Raw genomic sequence first — 19357 nt, 5'->3', positions numbered from 1 at the left:
AAGAAAGATACTCGCACTTCGAAAGATGAAGAGACAGTCCTATCATTCAAAATTTTGAGGCAATGATCGAAAGGGAAAGTCCCTTTTTAGTCCTATTATTCAAAAGTATTTCATATAGCCTATAGAAACTAGATAAGGAAAATTGACAGATTCAAAAATGCAAGTGGAAGGGGTAAAAGAAAGGACAAACAAAATAGAAAGTTTAAAAATAGTGGAGGAAAGGACAGCCCCTTGGCGGACCCCTTATCGCACATAAATATTATTTTCAGAAAGCTTTCTATCTGTTTTAGATCGCAAAAAAGAATTTGAACACCAGCAGCCATGCAACTAAAATAATAAAGTCATGACTAAAAAGGAAAAAAATTAACTGAGAATAAGTAACAATTTATTAAAAGTTAATAGATGGGAGTGGAAGGTAGGCTAATAAAAATGTGAGCTAAAGTTGATTGAAATCATTACATCAGTCTGAAATATATATATATATATATATATATATATATATATATATATATATATATATATATATATATATATATATATATATATATATATATATATATATATATATATATATATATATATATATATATATATATATATATATATATATATATATATATATATATATATATATATATATATATATATATATATATATATATATATATATATATATATATATATATATATATATATATATATATATATATATATATATATATATATATATATATATATATATATATATATATATATATATATATATAAGTTTTTAGCATTTAAAAAATAAATTACTTATTGTTCTAATTAAACTAACCTTGTGTTTCATGAGTCGTTTTTAAAGAATTGGGACAAAATTCAAAATTTAGCGTAAAGAGCGAGGTGTTGAGGAGGGGACAACATCCCTCATATACGTAATAATTTCTGTTTGTTTTAAGTTTTAATGTTGCTCCTTACTTTCAGTTGAAAAAAATGTTTTTTATTTCATTTCTGATCGTTTTTTAAATAGCACCAAGATATCTGGCTCCAACTCAACGGAAAAATCCCTCTCCTCACAGAAATATCCTCTGAAAAATTCAATCCTGGTGAAACTTGACCCTGGACAGTTACCCTTAACACCTCCATGCGTAAAATTGAGTCATTAAAGAGAAACCAAGACATATAAAGAATTTCGTACATGAATTCTGGCGATTTCCCCCATTATACAATTTCCCCTGTAAAGTTCAAACCCCGGAAAACTCCCTCTACATGGAAAATTCTCCCCGTGCAAAGTCCCCCAGGAAAAAATTCGTCCTCCCCTCCCAACCCGAAAAATGTATGCATACTTCCCAATAACAAATACTATACGTAAACAAGGGGCAAATTTTATAACTTAAACCCTGGGGGCTGTGGGGGGTCATGTTATCCCCGAAGACATATTTATTAGGCTTTTAAACTATGCTGAACATAATAGCAGTCTCAGAATTTTGATCGGACGATTTTGAGAAAAAATTGGAGTGGGAGGGGGCCTGGTTACCCTCCAATTTTTTGGTCACTCCAAAATGGCACTACAACTTTTAATTTCCGTTAGAATGAGCCCTCTCCTAACGTTATAGGCCCACTGGCTCAATACAATCACCCCTGGGGGAAAAAAAACAAAAAACAAAAAAAACAAGTAAGCACGAAACGGTGATCTTTCTTCTGGCAAAAGGTAGAAAATTCCACATTTTTAAATATAAGAGCTTGTAACTTCTAGAGTAGGGTTTTCTGATACGCTAAAACTGATGGTGCTGTTTTCAGGCTCGTAACCGTTTATGGGTATGAATAAACTTTAAAACTTATAAATTTAAAATCGGTATAAAAGTCTAATTCTTTTGATATATCTATTTGTATGAAAATTACGTTTTTTCGAGCTTCGGTTACTATTGAGCCAGGTTGCTCCTTACTTACTGTTCGTTACCACGAACTGTTGGATAGTACTACTTCAGTGTGTCTTCAGAAGCCAACAAAATTGTAACTTGGATACTTTCAGTGCTAAATATTTCGGTTCAAGTAGCTGAAGCTCCGTTCAACAAAATTTTTCGGCTAACTAGCTCCATACTTTTTGGTTGCTAGCCACAAGCTAGCGCATAATTACCAACAAAAGTTAATATATCTACCTCTATTAGTAACTACTACTGTGTCATTTACTAGGCTACAATTTCCTCCAGGGGTGTGACTCCTCAAGCTCACCCTTCAGCACAATTAGCAGCTACAGTTTTGGTTATGAAAACTAGTAAAAGGCTCCCCCTAATGCCACTATGAGGCAATGCAAGTAAGGATTTCCCTGTCAGGAGTAGGAAAGGGGATATAAATTTATGAGGGAGTGGAGATCCTAACCATCTACCTCTATCGATACAAATTAACTGTCTGTATAAATTATCTGTAAAAGCTAAGACATCAAGATCCTCTTCAACAGTGTTAGAATGAACAGAAGGAATAAAAAACAGAAAGAAATTAGTGTATGGCACATGACAAACCAACAACAAGCATAAATCATTTTGAAACAATATAAAACTAACGGAATATGCAATAAAAACTAAAGCAAAGCTAAAAAAAAGAATCATCACCCCAGATTGTCAATATCTCGAACCTTCGGTAGAGCTCTCATTCATACTCAAATGAGAGCTAGTTAAGGAATAGAAATAGAAAAATTTTCATAAAAAAAAAATTCTTTATGAATGAGAATATTTTATACAAAGTAGAGAAAGCAATGATGAAAATTTAATCTTCGTTCGATCAACAAAGTTGAATTAACTGTTCCAAAAAGAAACTTATATGGAGAAAAAACAAAACCACAAAGTATGAGCTTTTTAATAATGAAAACAGAAACGTGAATGACTTTTTTTTTTAGAAAAGTGCAATCTTTGAAGGTTATATCGGTTAAAACCACTCCTTAGGAGTTCCGCGAGTTATCTAACGTAGAAAAAAGTATAATACGATTATACATGTGAAAATTGGATAGCGAGACTTTGAAGGGAGCGCTGGCCAGAGGAGCGTAGATACCTTTGTCCATTTTAAATTTACTTATAAAATTATCAGCATAAAAACATATCAAATAATAATAATTTAATAGCAAAATTCTTCTCTACAACGAAATAAGAACAGGAACAGAAAAAAATTGGAATGTCATTTACTGTTTTAAAAACTGTTACTCACTATTTCAAATTGTTTTATAGAGACTCAGATGATGAAGAAAGGGAAGGGAAAGGTCTCTGGAAAGCCAGTGCATTTCAAGGACTTTCAATTATAGTTGATTTAAACAATAATGATTCAGTCGGAGTTGGGAAGACAATGCGAACAGGATTAAAAGTAAGTGCCTTTTCAAAATAAGGAATTAAGAAAACCTAAATAGGAAGTCAAGAGGATAGATGTCCCTAATGAGTATTAAATGATGTAACAAAATATAACAAAATTTATACATTAATGTAATAATAGAATATATTTAACTATAAATATGATTATATTTTATTGATATGTACTATATATATATATATATATATATATATATATATATATATATATATATATATATATATATATATATATATATATATATATATATATATATATATATATATATATATATATATATATATATATATATATATATATATATATATATATATATATATATATATATATATATATATATATATATATATAAATATAATATATTTCTTTGAAAATTTATATAATAAACTTTGAATAGAAACTTTATTTTATAATTTATATAATAAATTCTTTTAGCCATCCTAAAAGTTATCATAACCTACAGTCAGTGATTTCTATGTCTCTTAATATTTAATGTACAGTGAAAGAAAATTAATTTCTACAAAATTTCCCAAAATCAATATTCATGAGAATACTACCGTAAACACAGAAAACTAAATTGTCAATATTTGGCAAAGTAGGAAGGATATTACAATAAACTAGACTTGTTGGGATTTATTCTGATTGCAAATTAGAAAAAATTTCCATTGTGGTCCTTCAAAATTATGAAGTTTTTTAAGCAGTGTCACATTTCCTTCAGTTCTCTCATGTTGAGTCATGAAAATTAATAAGTAAAACTGACTAGTCAAATTTGACAGTACTGTCGCTAAAGCTTCAAGCATTAACAATATGTTAATTCCCAAAGAAAAATACACCTTCAAAGAAAAGTTGTTTGGTACAGTTTCTTAACAGGGGCGTAATTTGCTATGAGGCAGGGGGGCAACTACCTCTCTCAGACCTCGGTTTGCCCCCCTCCCTCCCCAGAGCCGAGTTAGCCCCCTCCTAGCTAAGATTTAGTTTATTCCCAAATTTTGTCAAAACTAACATAAACCTGCATAATTCAAGCATTAACAGAAATAGATCAGTATTTTTAGTACATATTTACCTTTATAGTACTATAAAGTACCTTTATAGTACTTTTATAGTACTAAAAAGTACCTTTTTGGTACCAAATGGATTATGTTTTAGTTTTTACAGTCATTTTCAATTGATTTGGGAAAATTGGCTCGAATTTCCCCCCTCCTCCAGAATTTTGACGAAATTATGCCACTGCTTCTTAATGCTTGCATATTGCTGATTTTCATCGACGTTTCAATTTAAGTTTTATGACCGCTACAACCAAAACGACATATCTGCAGATGAGTGTATTCCTCGTTAAAACTCTGTTTCTAATGTTTCCAACTTTTCATATAAGGCCTTTGTAGTCTGAAGCTAGAGAATTTGAACTGTTGTTTTCAACTCCGGAACTTGTTAATCAAATAAAACATACTCAAGAATTATGCTTAAGATAGATCTCAGAAAACCGGTTTCATAGCCAAAAAGACAAATGACGGGTGACAGAATTCATTGGACTTGTATTATTTGTGCTATATATTTGCACATTAGGGGGAGGGTAAAGTTAGGCTAGGGGCACTGTCCAAATACTTTACCCCCCACCCCCCAAACCCCTAATGTGCAAATTTATAGCCCAAACTATGTAACTGTATAAATAAAAGGTGATATGAATGTCATATATCATTAGCATTAACCTAACTTCGATTCTTGGGTATGTTGGGTATGTTTAGTCTAATTAACAAGTACCCAAACTTCTCACATTTCAAATTCCAAATTTAGCATTACGTGTTTCAGAATTTAATAAACGAAAATATAGAGAAAAAAACGGGTGTAATGTTTGAACAAAGAGTAATTGAACAAAACAACAGCAACAGAAACTTTAAATAATTAAATCTGAATATTTCGACTCCACGTCCGGGAGCCTTTATCAACGGAAAAGAAATTAATTAAGTTAAATTAAGTACAGCATACACAGAAAAAGAAAGACGAAAAGCAGTGACATTTTGAAGTTAATAAGATGTGAGTTTTATTTAATCATTTTTTTGTCGTTTTTTTGTCTTTTTTATATGTTGTGTTTAATTATGCTGAATTTATTTTTTTAGTTAATAAAGGCTCCCGGACATAGAGTCAAAATTTTCGGATTTGTATTATTTAAAGTTTGTTGTTTTTCGTTCCACTGCTTTGTTTAAATATTATACCCTTTTTGTTTATATTTTCATTTATTAAATTCTGTCATGGAAAGGCAGTGTGGTCTAAGAAATTATTCTCTACATGTCTGAAACTCTCTTATTCCTTTTTTATTTTATTACACAAATAAGGCTGTTTCAGCAATCCTTTGAGACACAAACCCGACCCTCAAATTCCAAATTATTTCTGATTTTTGGGACTATGGTCATCATAGCCTTGGTCAACATTTGCACTAATAAAACAAACTTACGAAACTGTAGTCAAGTCAAGTATATAGTTGAGACTTTCGCGGTATATTTCTCCTTTATTGTCTTTTTCATAAGTGTTAAATCCGTTCCTTTACTAAAATGAATATATTTCTTTCCTAAAACTTTGGATTAGATTTGCCCAAACTCTGAGCTAACTTATAAGTGGATCCTCTTGGCGTATACACCTGATTTAACGAAACTTAAAGCATTTCGTTTTTTGTATTGTTTTAGGTGCTTGTTCACGACCCGCTGGAGATACCCGATACCACGCAGCACGGGTTTACAGTCACAGGGGGACAAGAAACATACATCCTTGTTCGTCTTACCAAAATAGAAAGTTCGTCAGCTGTTAAGGCTATAGCTTTTGAAAAAAGGCACTGTTGCTTTAACCAAGACAGAAAGCTGAAATATTTTAAAATTTATTCAAGGTCACTGTGCTTTTATGATTGCTTCTCTTCCTTTTTGGAGCAAAATGGTAGCTGTGGATGCAAGCCTTTTTACAGAAGTGGTAAGTATTTATCTCCAACATCATTATACTCATCATTATTATCTAGTATTACACTTATCTAAAAAATTGTCGGTTCCCATAGAAGATTCTTGGAAAGACACAAGCCTGCCAACATTTTTTAAAAGGTAACTGTCTGAAGAGCAGGCTTTGGCAGCGACGTGTCATTTTTCAGTATATTTCAAAGTGTGGAACTTTTGATTATTTCAAAACTTGTCACAGGGCAATGTCACCAATCTAACCCCTTTTTATTTTTGCCGATATAAAAGCAATGTGAGCTACCTTAGTTTTTCTCTGCAACTTTAATGTTTTTTCTCCTTTTTTCATTCTGTAAGGCTTACATTCCCTTTGTGAGTTTTGGAATTCTGTAATCTGCTCTCCTATGGTTTTTGTAATAACGAAAGACGAAAAATTTCTATCCTTTCCCCTGTGAAAAAGATTTAAAAATTTCGCATATAGTCGCAATCACAAGCAGTTACGCAAATAGTCGCAGCCACAGATTCAAGAATCTGCAGCCACAAGTAGTCTCAATTAGTTGCAGTTGTAGATAGTCGCAGTCACAGTCACAAGTAGTAGCAGTTGCAATAATATTAGCAGAAGTGGCCCTGAAAATTTTGTGTTTACACCCTTGGCCATTCTTAAGATATTACAAATGCGCCCTCCTGATACTTCTCTTAACAATCCGTGAAGTTTTACCTTTGTACTCTTAGCCTCTTCTTATATACCTAGAATTAAACATACCCCCTTTCTCAATTGTACATTCTATATGTAAACAATCAGTAAGTTGCATGATTTTTAACTGTTGCCCCTGGGCTTGAGGGGAGGGGGACTGAGGCATTCCCAGAAGAATGGTTATTTGAGCCGTTGGACGGCTTAGAACAATACGGCTATATCAAAATTTATATCACTCTTGAGGGGGCAGGCATCTAAAAAGAGCGAAGGGGGCTCGTTTCTTTCTGGTCTTTTTTTAAATCCCCCTCAACGTGCCCTCAATTTGACTTGACTTAGGTCTCCTGCCGGGTGCTACTCGGCGCAGATAGTGACGTCTGCCACCTCCATCCACTTCGGTCCATTGCAAGGGTTTGATCTCCAGTCGGTCTGATATTTGCCATCGATGGGACCTCGGATACGCTATCGAATCATCGTTTCTTTGATCGGCCACGATGTTGCTTCCAACCAGCTATGATAGGGTCAAAGTCTAAGATCGTCTTTGCAGGTAATTGCAGAGACATTCAAAGTAGGTGTCCAAACCATCGTAAGGTACGCTCAGCTGATTGGGTAGAAGACCAGGACTGTTTTGTGAGATGCAGTAGCTTCTCTTTACTCACAAAGTCGATCCACCGTAGACCCTCTATCCTTCTCAGACTCTTTGAGTGAAATATATCGATGGCCATTAGGGTTGCGGCTGATGCTTGACAAGGGCAGTGATAATTCGCAGTTTGGTTGAACGACTGATATTAGATTTTTGCCGTTCAACCGAGCCATCTGAAGAAACTGTGGATCCCAGGTATGTGAACCTTTGGACAAATCTTTGCTAGTTGTTTCGTTCAGACTGACTGGAGAAATGACAGCAGGAGAAGACGGGTCTATGACCATAATTTTCGTTTTATTCCAGTTTATCTGGAGTCCCACGTTTGCGGCCCTTTCTAGTCAGATTTGAAGCGCTTCCAGCAACTGATCCATTGAGTCCGCTAGAATAGCCAAGTTGTCAGCGAAATCAGCACCTGAGATGAAGTGATCTCCAAACTTAAGTCCAAAGTTGAGACGTGAAGTCGTCTTTGTCATTACATGGTCTACGATGAAATAAAGAATTCTGGGGCCTCTGTACATCCTTGACGCACCCCTGCCGTGATTCGGAAGAATGGGCTACGCCGCCAACTGACAGGAACACAGCTCTCTCTGCCATGGTGTAAAGCTTTGAAGAATCTGCAGTATTTCTCGGGGAGGCCAGTCGATGCTAAAACCTTCCAAAGTGCTTCTCGGTCCACTGAGTCGAGCGCAGCAGGGAAATCAACGAAGGCGAAAAAAGCCTTCTGGCAAAACTCTGTGGCTTTTTCCATTATCTGTCTAATCCTGAAAAGCTGCTCGATGGTGGAACGGTCCGACATAAAAGCAGCTTGTTCCGGTCACCAAATCCTACGAACTACATTCTGACAACGATCCAGCAGGACCATTGAGAAGAGTTTTTTTGTGACTGACAGCAGAGTTATTCAACGGTAGTTTGAACAGTCCTTTCCACTGGGTAGGTGAGACCTTTCCATCAATCCTCAGGAATTATCTCAGTTTTCCAAATTGTGGTGAACCAAGTGTGGAGAAGCATGAGCATTGTAGGATCAGCATATTTCCGAAATTCAGAGATTAAGTCACAGATACCAGCAGCTTTCTAATTCTTCAGCCTTTTAACTGCGTTTCCAATTTCTAAGGGGCTGAAAGACTCATATGGAGGAATATCTGCTTCAGGTCCTTGACTAGTAGATTGGATGGAACTATTATTTGGGGAGACAGACGGGCTAGTATTATTTAACAGTAAGTAAAAGTGGTCCTTCCACCTCTCAAAACAAGTACTCTCATCAGAGACAAGTGTCCTATCCAGGGATAGGACAGGTTCCAATGTGGGATTTTTATTTTCCCTTAGATCTCAGAGATGCTTAGACAAGCTACCCATGTCGTTCTTTTTTGCTGCTAGTTAAATTTCATCAGCTTTTCCTGTAACAAGTTGAGTTCGGTCCCGGTGAATGAGACTGTTTCGCACTCCAGCCTCCGACTGTTAAGCCTCCGTTGAATTACCATGTCCGCAAGGAGTCTTGTCCTCCGTCTTTGCTCTGTGACCTCCAGTGTTTAATTTGTTAGCCAAGATTTCTTTGAAAAACCTCTCTTGCCAAGCACCAATTGTGCTGCTTCACTTATCTGCAAATTCAAATACTCCCTGGTTTCTTCACTGCTGCTAAGTATGCCAAGGTGCTCAAAGCGATTTTATACTTCAATACTATACTTCAGGCGAGTATTCAGCTCCTGGAGTTTCCCAATATCTGCAGTAACTGGCCTTCTTTCTGATCGTTGTCCTTGAAGCCAGATAAGGACTTCAGCACACACAAGCCTATGGTCTACGTTCCCAAGCTCAACTGATCTGTAAATTCTGCAGTTCTTCAGCGATGATCTCGAGCGTTTAGGCATAATAACGTAATTGATCATCTTTTTTGTGCAACTGTCATTACTATAACACGTGTACTGGTGGATGGTTTTGTGTTTAAAGTAAGTGTTTGGGATGACAAGGTCATGGGATCAGCATAGTTCAAGTAGGCGAAGACAATTGTCGTTAAGTGGGTCGGAAGAAATAGGGCCAATTGTTTCACGCCAAACACACCTGTAATCACGCACTGTTGTGTTGAAGTCACCAAGAAGCACAGTTCTATCGTGTGGGGGGACTGTCGTGAGACATCTGGCAGGAGCACAGTAGAACTCTTCCTTTACTGAGTCGTCGGAATCGTTGGTCGGGGCAGAGCATATGACAACAGTCATTTTACCATATTTGTATTCAAAGTGGGCCTTCATTAGTCTGTCTGATATGGCTTCATGCAAGAGTAATACCTTTCTTGCGAGAGTATTTAGCGCAAGACCAACGCCATTCCTTCTCGTTATCCCTCAAGACCAGAGCAACGAGGGATTGCTGTCTATTTTCTCTTCTCCGCTTCCGGTAAGACGGGTTTCTGTTAGACCAGCAATCGCCACTTTATTCTTATTGAGCTCTACAGAAAGAAGGTTCTTTAATGGGGGTGCAATGAGAGTCAAAACATTCCAGGTGGATATCCAAAGCCCCCTGTGGTCCAGGAGATTTAGTTTGTCAGTCTATCTGACGTCGTCAGCATGTCCGTTGACAGGCGATGGTCGAGATCTTAAAAAGTAGTCCTGATCCGAGGCTATTTGATCACTTTTTGTAACAATTTATTTTAGGTGGAGGGCTGCTAACCCAACGAACTTTAGCCCTGGAGTCTGATTAGAGCCAGGTTCAACCTTGATACAAAGATACCTAGATACCTGTATAATAGGTCCGGATTCCCATGACAGCCCTGTTTTAAACAGCCAACAGATGTTGCATCAAAGGGAATGTTTAATTTTGGGAAGACAAACAGGGGCTTTGACTAGAATTACGATAGATTTTGGTAGAATTTGGTAGAATTACGAGTAATGTCAATAATTTCTAGTGATAATTTGTCTATGTCTTTATTTAAGAGACTAATATCAGTGTGTTTGGATAGAATTACGGTAGAATTTTAATAGAATTTGGTATAATTATGAGTTATGTCAATAATTTCTGGTGATGATTCGTTTATGTATTTACTTAAGAAACTATTATCAGTCGCTTTGGATTGAATTACGATAGAGTTTTGGTGGAATTTGGTAGAATTATGAGTAATGTCAATAATTTCTGGTGATACATTGTTTATGTCTTCATTTAAGAGACCAATGTGAGTATGTTTAGATAGAATTACGGTAGAATATTGGTAGAATGTGGTAGAATTATGAGTAATGTGAATAATTTCTGGTGATAATTTGTTTATGCATTAATTTAAGAGACTGGTAACAGAATTACGATAGAATTTTGGTAGAATTTGGTAGAATTACGAGTAATGTTAATAATTTCTGGTAATAATGTGTTTATGTTCTAATTTAAGACACGAGTAACAGTGGCTTTGGATAGAATTACTGTAGAATTTTGGTAGAATTTGGTAGAATTATGAGTAATGTCAATAATTTACGGGCAAACGTTAGATCTTTTAATTTATGGAGATAAAATGCTCATATATTCATTTAAGAGACTAGTATCATTGGCTTTGGGTAGAATTACGGTAGAATTTTGGTAGAATTTGGGTAGAATTACGATTAATGTCAATAATCTCTGGGAAAAAAAGATGGATTTGGAATGAAAATATGTATCACAGGGATACCACGGACAAAAAAGATTTTTTCACGGTGGGGTGAATATTCACACTCTTGGCTTAATAAAACGTAGCATTTTCATTAACAGCTTTCAGAAGTACCTCAATAGAGCTTAAATTTACCTCTAATATCAATCCATTCCCTGGAAATGATTGCTAGCACCCCCGCCTTGCTTTAATTCATGAATGTTTTTGTATATATTTTATTCTTTATAAGCCTTTTTCTGTTTTTATTTTTTTCCATTTGTTCAGTTTTAAATGCTTTTTCTGTGATTTTATGATTTTATAGCGTTTTTTATCCTTTATAGGCCATTGCATGTATCGTTTTTTCGTTTGTTAAGTTTTAAGTGCTTTTTTGTGTCATCTCATGATTTTATATTTTTTGTCAATAAATTCTGTATTTACAAAAGTCTTTGTCTTTTTAGATTCCATGTTCCAGGAAGATTCTTCAATATGTAAACACTTACGTAATTTAAGCATCTTGTAACCCTCTCATCTTTATAACTATAAATTACGCTAAAAGCAACCCGCAATATTATCAGGTAACATTCTCTAAAGGCATTACTTAATGTGCAGATGATATAAATTTAAGCAATTTCTAGTAATCGATTTTCCCCCTTTGTTTGTCAATTATTGCAGCTATAGGAAACACGCTATCGTCATTCTAGCATGCGCGAAAGGGGCGCTCCTTGCGTGCAAAGGTTACTTCATAGAGTGTATTAGCCGAGCCATAATATTAGAAAGGCGTTCATAGTCAAGATGATTAACGCTCCATTCCATTGGATGAAAATGGTCCCTTTGAACCCTAATGGGGGACAAGAAATTCATTAGAATATAAAGGTTCTCTAAGAAAAAAAAGTATTGAAAGATAAATGAAGTTTCAAAAAAGTATTATGTAACAACCCACGTGTGTGTCCTCCTCAGTTTCAACCGGGGAACCCCCATGGGACCTGAAGAAACAGGTCACGCTAGAATGTGTCATACATAAACATTCCCCATACGCAAGAACTAAAGAAATGTTGAAAAAATGTCTTGGAAATTAAAAACTCTTCAAATGTCTTAAAATATCTTGAAGAAAAATGGAGAAAAAGTCTTGAGATGTCTTGAATCGTCTTGAAGAGAAACTTCTTGAAATGTCTTGAAAAACGTCTTGGAAAAAATGTTTTAATACAATTACTCTGCTTGGCGCTGTCATTACGCAACACTCACGTCTGTGCCGTGCTCAGTCACAAGCATGTGCTCCCCACGGGGCCCGAAGAAAAATGTCACGTGAGAATGCGTCATTCCCATGTGTGAGCCAGTCATTACGTAACACCCCATGTGCGCCCCGTCATTACTTAACATCCACGTGTGCGTCGTCATTACGTAACATCCACGTGTTTGCTCTCATTACGTAACATTAATCAATTAAATTAACAAATAAATTGTTACGAAAAGTGATCAAATAGCCTCTGATCAGGACTACCTTTTAAGATGTCGACCATCGCGCGTCAACAGACATGCTGACAACGTCAAAAAGACTGACAAACTATATCTCCTGGACCAAAGGGGACTTCGGATATCCACCTGGAATGTTTTGACTCTCATTGCACCTCCATTAAAGAACCTTCTTTCTGTAGAGCTGCATAAGAATAAAGTGGTGATTGCTGGTCTAACGGAAACTCGTCTTACCGGAAGCGGAGAAGAGAAAATAAACAGCAATCCCTCGTTGCTCTGTTATTGAGGGATCACGAGAAGGAATGGCGTTGGTCTTGCGCTAAATATTCTCGCCAAAAAGGCAATACTCTTGCATGAAGCCATATCAGACAGACTAATGAAGGCCCACTTTGGACACAAATATAGTAAAATGACTATTGTCGTATGCTCTGCGCCAACCAACGATTCTGACGACACAACTAAGGAAGAGTTCTACTGTGCTCTTACCAGATGTCTCACGACAGTCCCCTCTCACGATAGAACTGTGCTTCTTTGTGACTTCAATACAATAGTGCGTGATGATAGGGGTGTTTGGTGTGGCACAATTTGCCCTGTTCCTCCCGACCCACTTAACGACAGTTGTCTTTGCCTACTTGAACTTTGCCGATCCCATGAACTTGTTATTGCGAACACTTACTTTAAACACAAAACCATCCACCAGTACACGTGTTATCGAAATGACAATTGCACAAAGAAGAAGATCAACTATTTTATTATGCCTAAACGCTGGAGATAATCGCTGAAGAACTGCAGAATTTACAGATCAGCTGAGCTCGGGAACGCAGACCATAGGCTTGTGTGTGCTGAAGTCCATATCTGGCTTCAAGATCAGAAAGAAGGCCAGTTACTGCAGATATTGGGAAACTCCAGGAGCTAAATACTCGCCTGAAGTATAGTATTGAGGTATAAAATCGCTTCGAGCACCTTGGCATACTTAGTAGCAGTGAAGACGCCTGGGAGTATTTGAATTCGCAGATAAGTGAAGCAGCACAATTGGTGCTTGGCAAGAGAGTTTTTTCAAAGAAATCTTGGCTAACAAATTAAACACTGGGGGCTATAGAGTAAAGACGGAGGACAAGACTCCTTGCGGACACGGTCACTCAACGGCGGCTTAATGGAGTGCGAAACAGTCTCATTCACCGGGACCGAACTCAACTTGTTACAAGGAAAGCTGATGAAATTAAACTAGAAGCAAAAAAGAAAGACATGGGTAGCCTGTTTAAGCATCTCTGAGATCTTAGGGAAAATAAAACTTCCACATTGGAACCTGTCCTATCCCTGGATAGGACACTTGTCGCTGATGATGGTACTTGTTTTAAGAGGTGGAAGGACCACTTCTACTTACTCTAAAACAATACTAGCCCGTCTGTCTCCCCAAATAATAGTCCAATGTAATCTACTAGTCAAACAACTGAAGCAGATGTTCCTCCATATGAGTGTTTCAGCACCTTAGAAATTGGAAACGCAATTAAAAGGTTGAAGAATTACAAAGCTGCCGGTATCTGTGACTTAAGCTCTGAACTGCTGAAATATGCTGATTCTACAATGCTCATACTTCTCCACACTCTGTTCTCCACAATTTGAAAACTGAGGTAATTCCTGAGTTGATGGAAAGGTGTCACCTACCGTTTGGAAAGGACTGTTCAAACTACTGTTGAATAACTCTGCTGTCAGCCACAAGAAAACTTTTCTCAATAGCCCTGCTGGATCGTTGTCGGAATGTAGTTCGTAGGATTCGGTGATCGAAACCAGCTGCTTTTATGTCTGACCGTTCCACCATCGAGCATCTTTTCACGATTAGACAGATAATAGATTAAGCCACAGAGTTCCGCCAGAAGGCTTTTTTCGCCTTCGTTGACTTCCGTGCTGCGCTCAACTCAGTGGACCGAGAAGCACTTTGGAAGATCTTAGCATCGACTTGCCTCCACGAGAAATACTGCAGACTCTTCAAAGCTTTATACCATGGCACAGAGAGCTGTGCTCATGTCAATTGCAGGCGTAGCCTGTTCTTCCGAACCACGACAGGGGTGCGTCAGGGATCTGCAGAGGCCCCAGAATTCTTCAATTTCATCATAGACCACATAATGACAAAGACGACTTCACGTCTCAACTTTGGACTTAAGTTTGGATATCGCTTCATCTCAGATGCTGATTTTTCTGACAACCTGGCTATCCTAGCGGACTCAATGGATCAGTTGCTGGAAGCGCTTCAAATCTGACTAGAAAGGGCCGTAAACGTGAGACTCCAGATAAACTGGAATAAACCGAAAAATATTGTCATAGACCCGTCTTCTCCTGCTGTCATTTCTCAAGTCAGTCTGAACGAAACAACTAGCAAAGAAGTTGTCCAAAGGTTCACATATCTGGGATCCACAATTACTTCAGATGGCTCAGTTGAATGGCAAAAATCGAATATCAATCGTTCAACCAAACTGTAAAATATCAACGCCCTTGTCGGTTCTGTAATGCTTTATGGAGCTGAGATTTGGCAAACATCATCCGCAACCCTAATGGCCATCGATATATTTCACTCAAAGAGTCTGAGAAGGATGGAGGGTCTACGGTGGGTCGACTTTGTGAGTAAGGAGAAGCTACTGCATCTCACAAAACAGTCCTGGTTTTCTACCCAAGCAGCCGAGCGCACCTTACGGTGGTTTGGACATCTACTTTGAATGTCCCTGCACTTATCTGTAAGGACAATCTTTTACTTTGACCCTTTCATAGCTGGTTGGAAGCGACCTCGCGGCCAATCAAAGAAACGATGGTCCGACAGCGTATCCAAGTTCCTAGCGATGGCAAATATCAGACCGACTGGAGCGCAAACCCTTGCAATGGACCGAAGTGGATGGAGGGGGCAGACGTCACTTTCTACGCCGAGTAGCACCCAGCAGGAGACTTAAGTCAAGTCAAGTTGAGGGCACGTTGAAGGGGATTTCAAAAACGACCGGAAAGAAACGAGCCCCCTTCGCTCTTTTTAGATGCCTGCCCCCTCAACAGTGATATGAATTTTGATATAGCCGTATTGTTTTAAACCGTCCAACGGCTCAAATAACTATTCCTCTGGGAATGCCTCAGCCCCCTCCCCTGAAGCCCAAGGGCAACAGTTAAACATCATGCAACTTTTTGATTGCTTACATATAGAATGTACAATTGAGAAAGGGCGTTTGCTTAATTCTGGGTGCTAGAATTTTGGTAGAATTAGGTAGTATTATGAGTAATATCAATAATTTCTGGTGATGAATTGTTTATGTACTCATTTAAAAGACAAGTAACAGTGAATTTGGATAGAATTACGGTAGAATTTAGTTAGAACTTGGTAGAATTACCATTAATGTCTATAATTTCTGGTGATAATTTCTTTATTTTTTCATTTAGACACTAATATCAGAGTGTTTGGATAGAATTACACTAGAATTTTGGTGGAATTTGGTAGAATTACGAGTAATGTCAAATATTTATGCTGATAATTTGTTTATGTATTCATTTAAGAGACTAATAGCAGTAGCTTTCGGTAGAATTACGATAGAATTTTGGTAGAATTTGGTAGAATTATAAGAATTGTCAAAAATTTATCGGGATAATTTGTTTATTTATTCATTTAAGAGACTAGTAACAGTGGCTTTGGGACGGATTAGGGTAGAATTTTGGTAGAATTTGGTAGGATTACAAAAAATGTCAATAATTTCTAAATATAATTTGTTTACCTATTCATGTAAGAGACTAGTATCACTGGATTTGGTAGAATTACGGTAGAATTTTGGTAGAATTTCGGTAGAATTACGGGTAATATCAATAATTTTTTTATGATAATTTGTTTATTTATTCATGTAAGAAAATAGTATCAGTAGCTTTAAGTAAAATTACGGTAGAATTTTGGTAGAATTTGGTAGAATCATAGGCAGCGCGCTAGTGCTGCCTAAGTAAAGAACGATGTGGGCACAATTTTTTTTTTCTTCAGCTGGGCACTTCGTATCGAAGGAGTTGTCGTAGAAACTTTGAAAAGGGCTCATTCAATTGGAAATTGGAGTGGCTAGTGCCCTTTTTAATAGTCAAAAGTGATTGGAGGGCAACTAGCCCCCATCCCCACGGCCATCATTCCCCCAAACACATCCAATCAATATTTTGAGATAACCATTTTGCTCAGCATAGTTGATTTGGAGATAGAAAATATATTTTGAGGAGGAAACTCCCCCACAACCCTCAGGGCAAGGGTTTCAAGTTATGCCCTGGGGGCATATAAGGTCATTATAGAAAGCTTTGTCGTAGAAACTTCAAAAAAGGCTCATTCGATTGGAAATACAAAGGGCTAGTGCCCTTTTTAATAGTCGAAAGTGATTGGAGGGCAACTAGTCCCCCTCCCCTTACGCCCATCATTTCCCCAAACACGTCCAATCAAAATTTTGAGATAGCAATTTTGTTCAGCGTAATTGATTTCCAGATATAAAATATGTTTTTGAGGAGGACCCTTCCCCACAGCCCTGAGGGTAAAGGTTTTAATTTATGCCCTGGGGGCATTAAAGGTTTTTAAAGAAGGTGTTGTCTTATAAACTTCAAAAAAACTCATTCGATTCAAAATTCAAAGGGCTAGTACCCTTTTTAATAGTCGAAAGTGATTGGAGGGCAACTAACCCTCCCCCACGCCCATCATTCCCCCAACCACATCCAATAAAAATTTTCAGATGGCCATTTTGTTCAGCGTAGTTGATTTCCAGATAGAAAATATACTTTTGAGGAGGATACTCCCCCAAAACCCTCAGGGCGAGGATTATAAGTTATGCCCTGGGGGCATATAAGGTTTTTATTGAAATCTTTTATCGTAGAAACTTGAAAAAGGGCTCATTTGATTTGAAATTCAAAGGGATAGTACCCTTTTTCATAGTCGAAAGTGATTTGAGGGCAACTAACCCCCCTTTCAAACCCACCTTTTCCCCAAACACATCCAATCAAAATTTTTAGATAGCTATTTTACTTAACGTAGTTGACAGTTTTGGACATTAGGTCTTTAAGGATGACAACACCTCCCCCCACACCCCTCAGGGCAAGGGTTGTAAGTTATGCCCTGGGGCATATAAAGTTTTTATTGAAAGCGTTGTCGTAGAAACTTCAAAGGGGCTCATTCAATTGGAAATTGAAAGGGCTAGTGCCTTTTTTAATAGTTGAAAGTGATTGGATAGTGACTGATGCCCCTCTCACGCTTACCGTTTTCCAAAACACGTCCAATCAAAATTTTGAGATATCCATTTTGCTCAACGTAGTTGAACATTCTGGCCTGTCTCTTAAATTAATGCATAAACAAAATTTGTACTTTACTGAAAAAATACAAATGAGTGGGCATTGTCAGTTTAATATATATATGCCGATATTTAGTAATCAAAATAGTAGAGATGCCTTATTGACTCGTGACATTACCACGTGGCTTATGGTTTTCTCAGTGAGAATGAAAAAACAGGAATTTTCTCACTTGAAAAACCATGAATTTTGTCACATTTATGTCTGTTTTTATGGTTTTTGTCAGTGAGAATTTGAAAAACAGGAACTGTCTCACATTTTTGTATGTTTTTATGGTTTTTGTCAGTGAGAATTTGAAAAACAGGAACTTTCTCACATTTTTGTATGTTTTTATGGTTTTTGTCAGTGAGAATTTGAAAAAACAGGAACTTTCTCACTGAGAAAACCATAAACCACATGGTGCTGTCACGAGTCAGAACACCTGTGCTGTCGACCTCAATTCACCTATCGTGAATCAATAATTCTCCTTAGAAACAACAAATTAATTTCCCCTTTCTTGACAGATCAATCAATCAATGACATCATCTGTCAGACTTTAAAAATTTTCGCCTAGAAACATTTCTCCAGGAATAGATCCAAATCATTAATGTCTTTGCCTCGGGAACAGTTCTACTGGTCGAACTCCAAAGGATATTAATAACCAAAGGCCATGGAAACAATTAGGCAAGAAACATCTTAGCGATGAATTGTTTTAGCGCGCGAAAAGGTTTCATATTAATTTGAAATGCGTTAGCGCAGAGATGCCAATAACAAAGGAACACGCTGAATTTACGTTTAGGGATTATTTGGGCGAAACCGTTTTAGACAGGTTATGGAACTATTTCGGCGAAACAGATAGAGACATTTTAAAAGAAGATTTTTGAAGAGATTTTAGAAGAGAATTTGAGTGTGGTCGTTATAATACACCAGTTTCATTTGAACAGTGTTGTGAGGTCCTCTAACCCAACCCCAAAGGGTTCCAATCCTCCTACCCCAACCCCGAAGGAAGCCCCCGGTCCTCAAAGCCCCCCAAACTCCCAAAGGCCCTCCACCGGTCCCCCAAAGGCCCACCCAGACCCCCAAAGGCCATCCCCAGGCCCCAAATGTCCCCCAGGCTCCCAACTGTCCCCCGGACACTCAAAGGCCCCCCCAAGCTCCCAAAGGGACACCGGTGCCCCAAAGGCCCACCCAGACCCCCAAATGCCATCCCCGGGCCCCCCAAAGGCACATCGAGCTCCCAATGGACCAACGGGGTCCCAAAGGCCCTCCACCGGTCCCCAAATGTCCCCCAGGCACCCAAAGGCCCTCCCGGCGCCCCCAAGGCCCACCCGGCCCCCCCAATGCCATCCCCGGACCCCCAAAGCCCATCCCCCGGTCCCCAAAGGTCCCCC

General features: G+C 37.7%; 1 protein-coding gene across 7 annotated transcripts in view; it reads left to right on the top strand.

Moving 5' to 3' along the window:
• LOC148942297 (pickpocket protein 28-like) overlaps positions 1-19357 on the top strand; it is a 171897-nt gene that overhangs the window by 89469 nt on the left and 63071 nt on the right. For all 7 annotated transcript variants that reach the window (XM_089103145.1, XM_089103146.1, XM_089103147.1 and 4 more), the window contains 2 exons: positions 3198-3330; positions 6012-6288. In XM_089103145.1, the coding sequence (XP_088959271.1) occupies positions 3198-3330; positions 6012-6288 (410 nt within the window). The remainder of the gene's footprint in view (positions 1-3197; positions 3331-6011; positions 6289-19357) is intronic.

Source organism: Artemia sp. Qi Xiang Cuo, chromosome 17 (assembly GCF_049724085.1).
Source record: "Artemia sp. Qi Xiang Cuo chromosome 17, ASM4972408v1, whole genome shotgun sequence".
Lineage (NCBI taxonomy): Eukaryota > Metazoa > Arthropoda > Branchiopoda > Anostraca > Artemiidae > Artemia > Artemia sp. Qi Xiang Cuo.
This window is presented reverse-complemented; position numbering and strand designations above follow the sequence as displayed.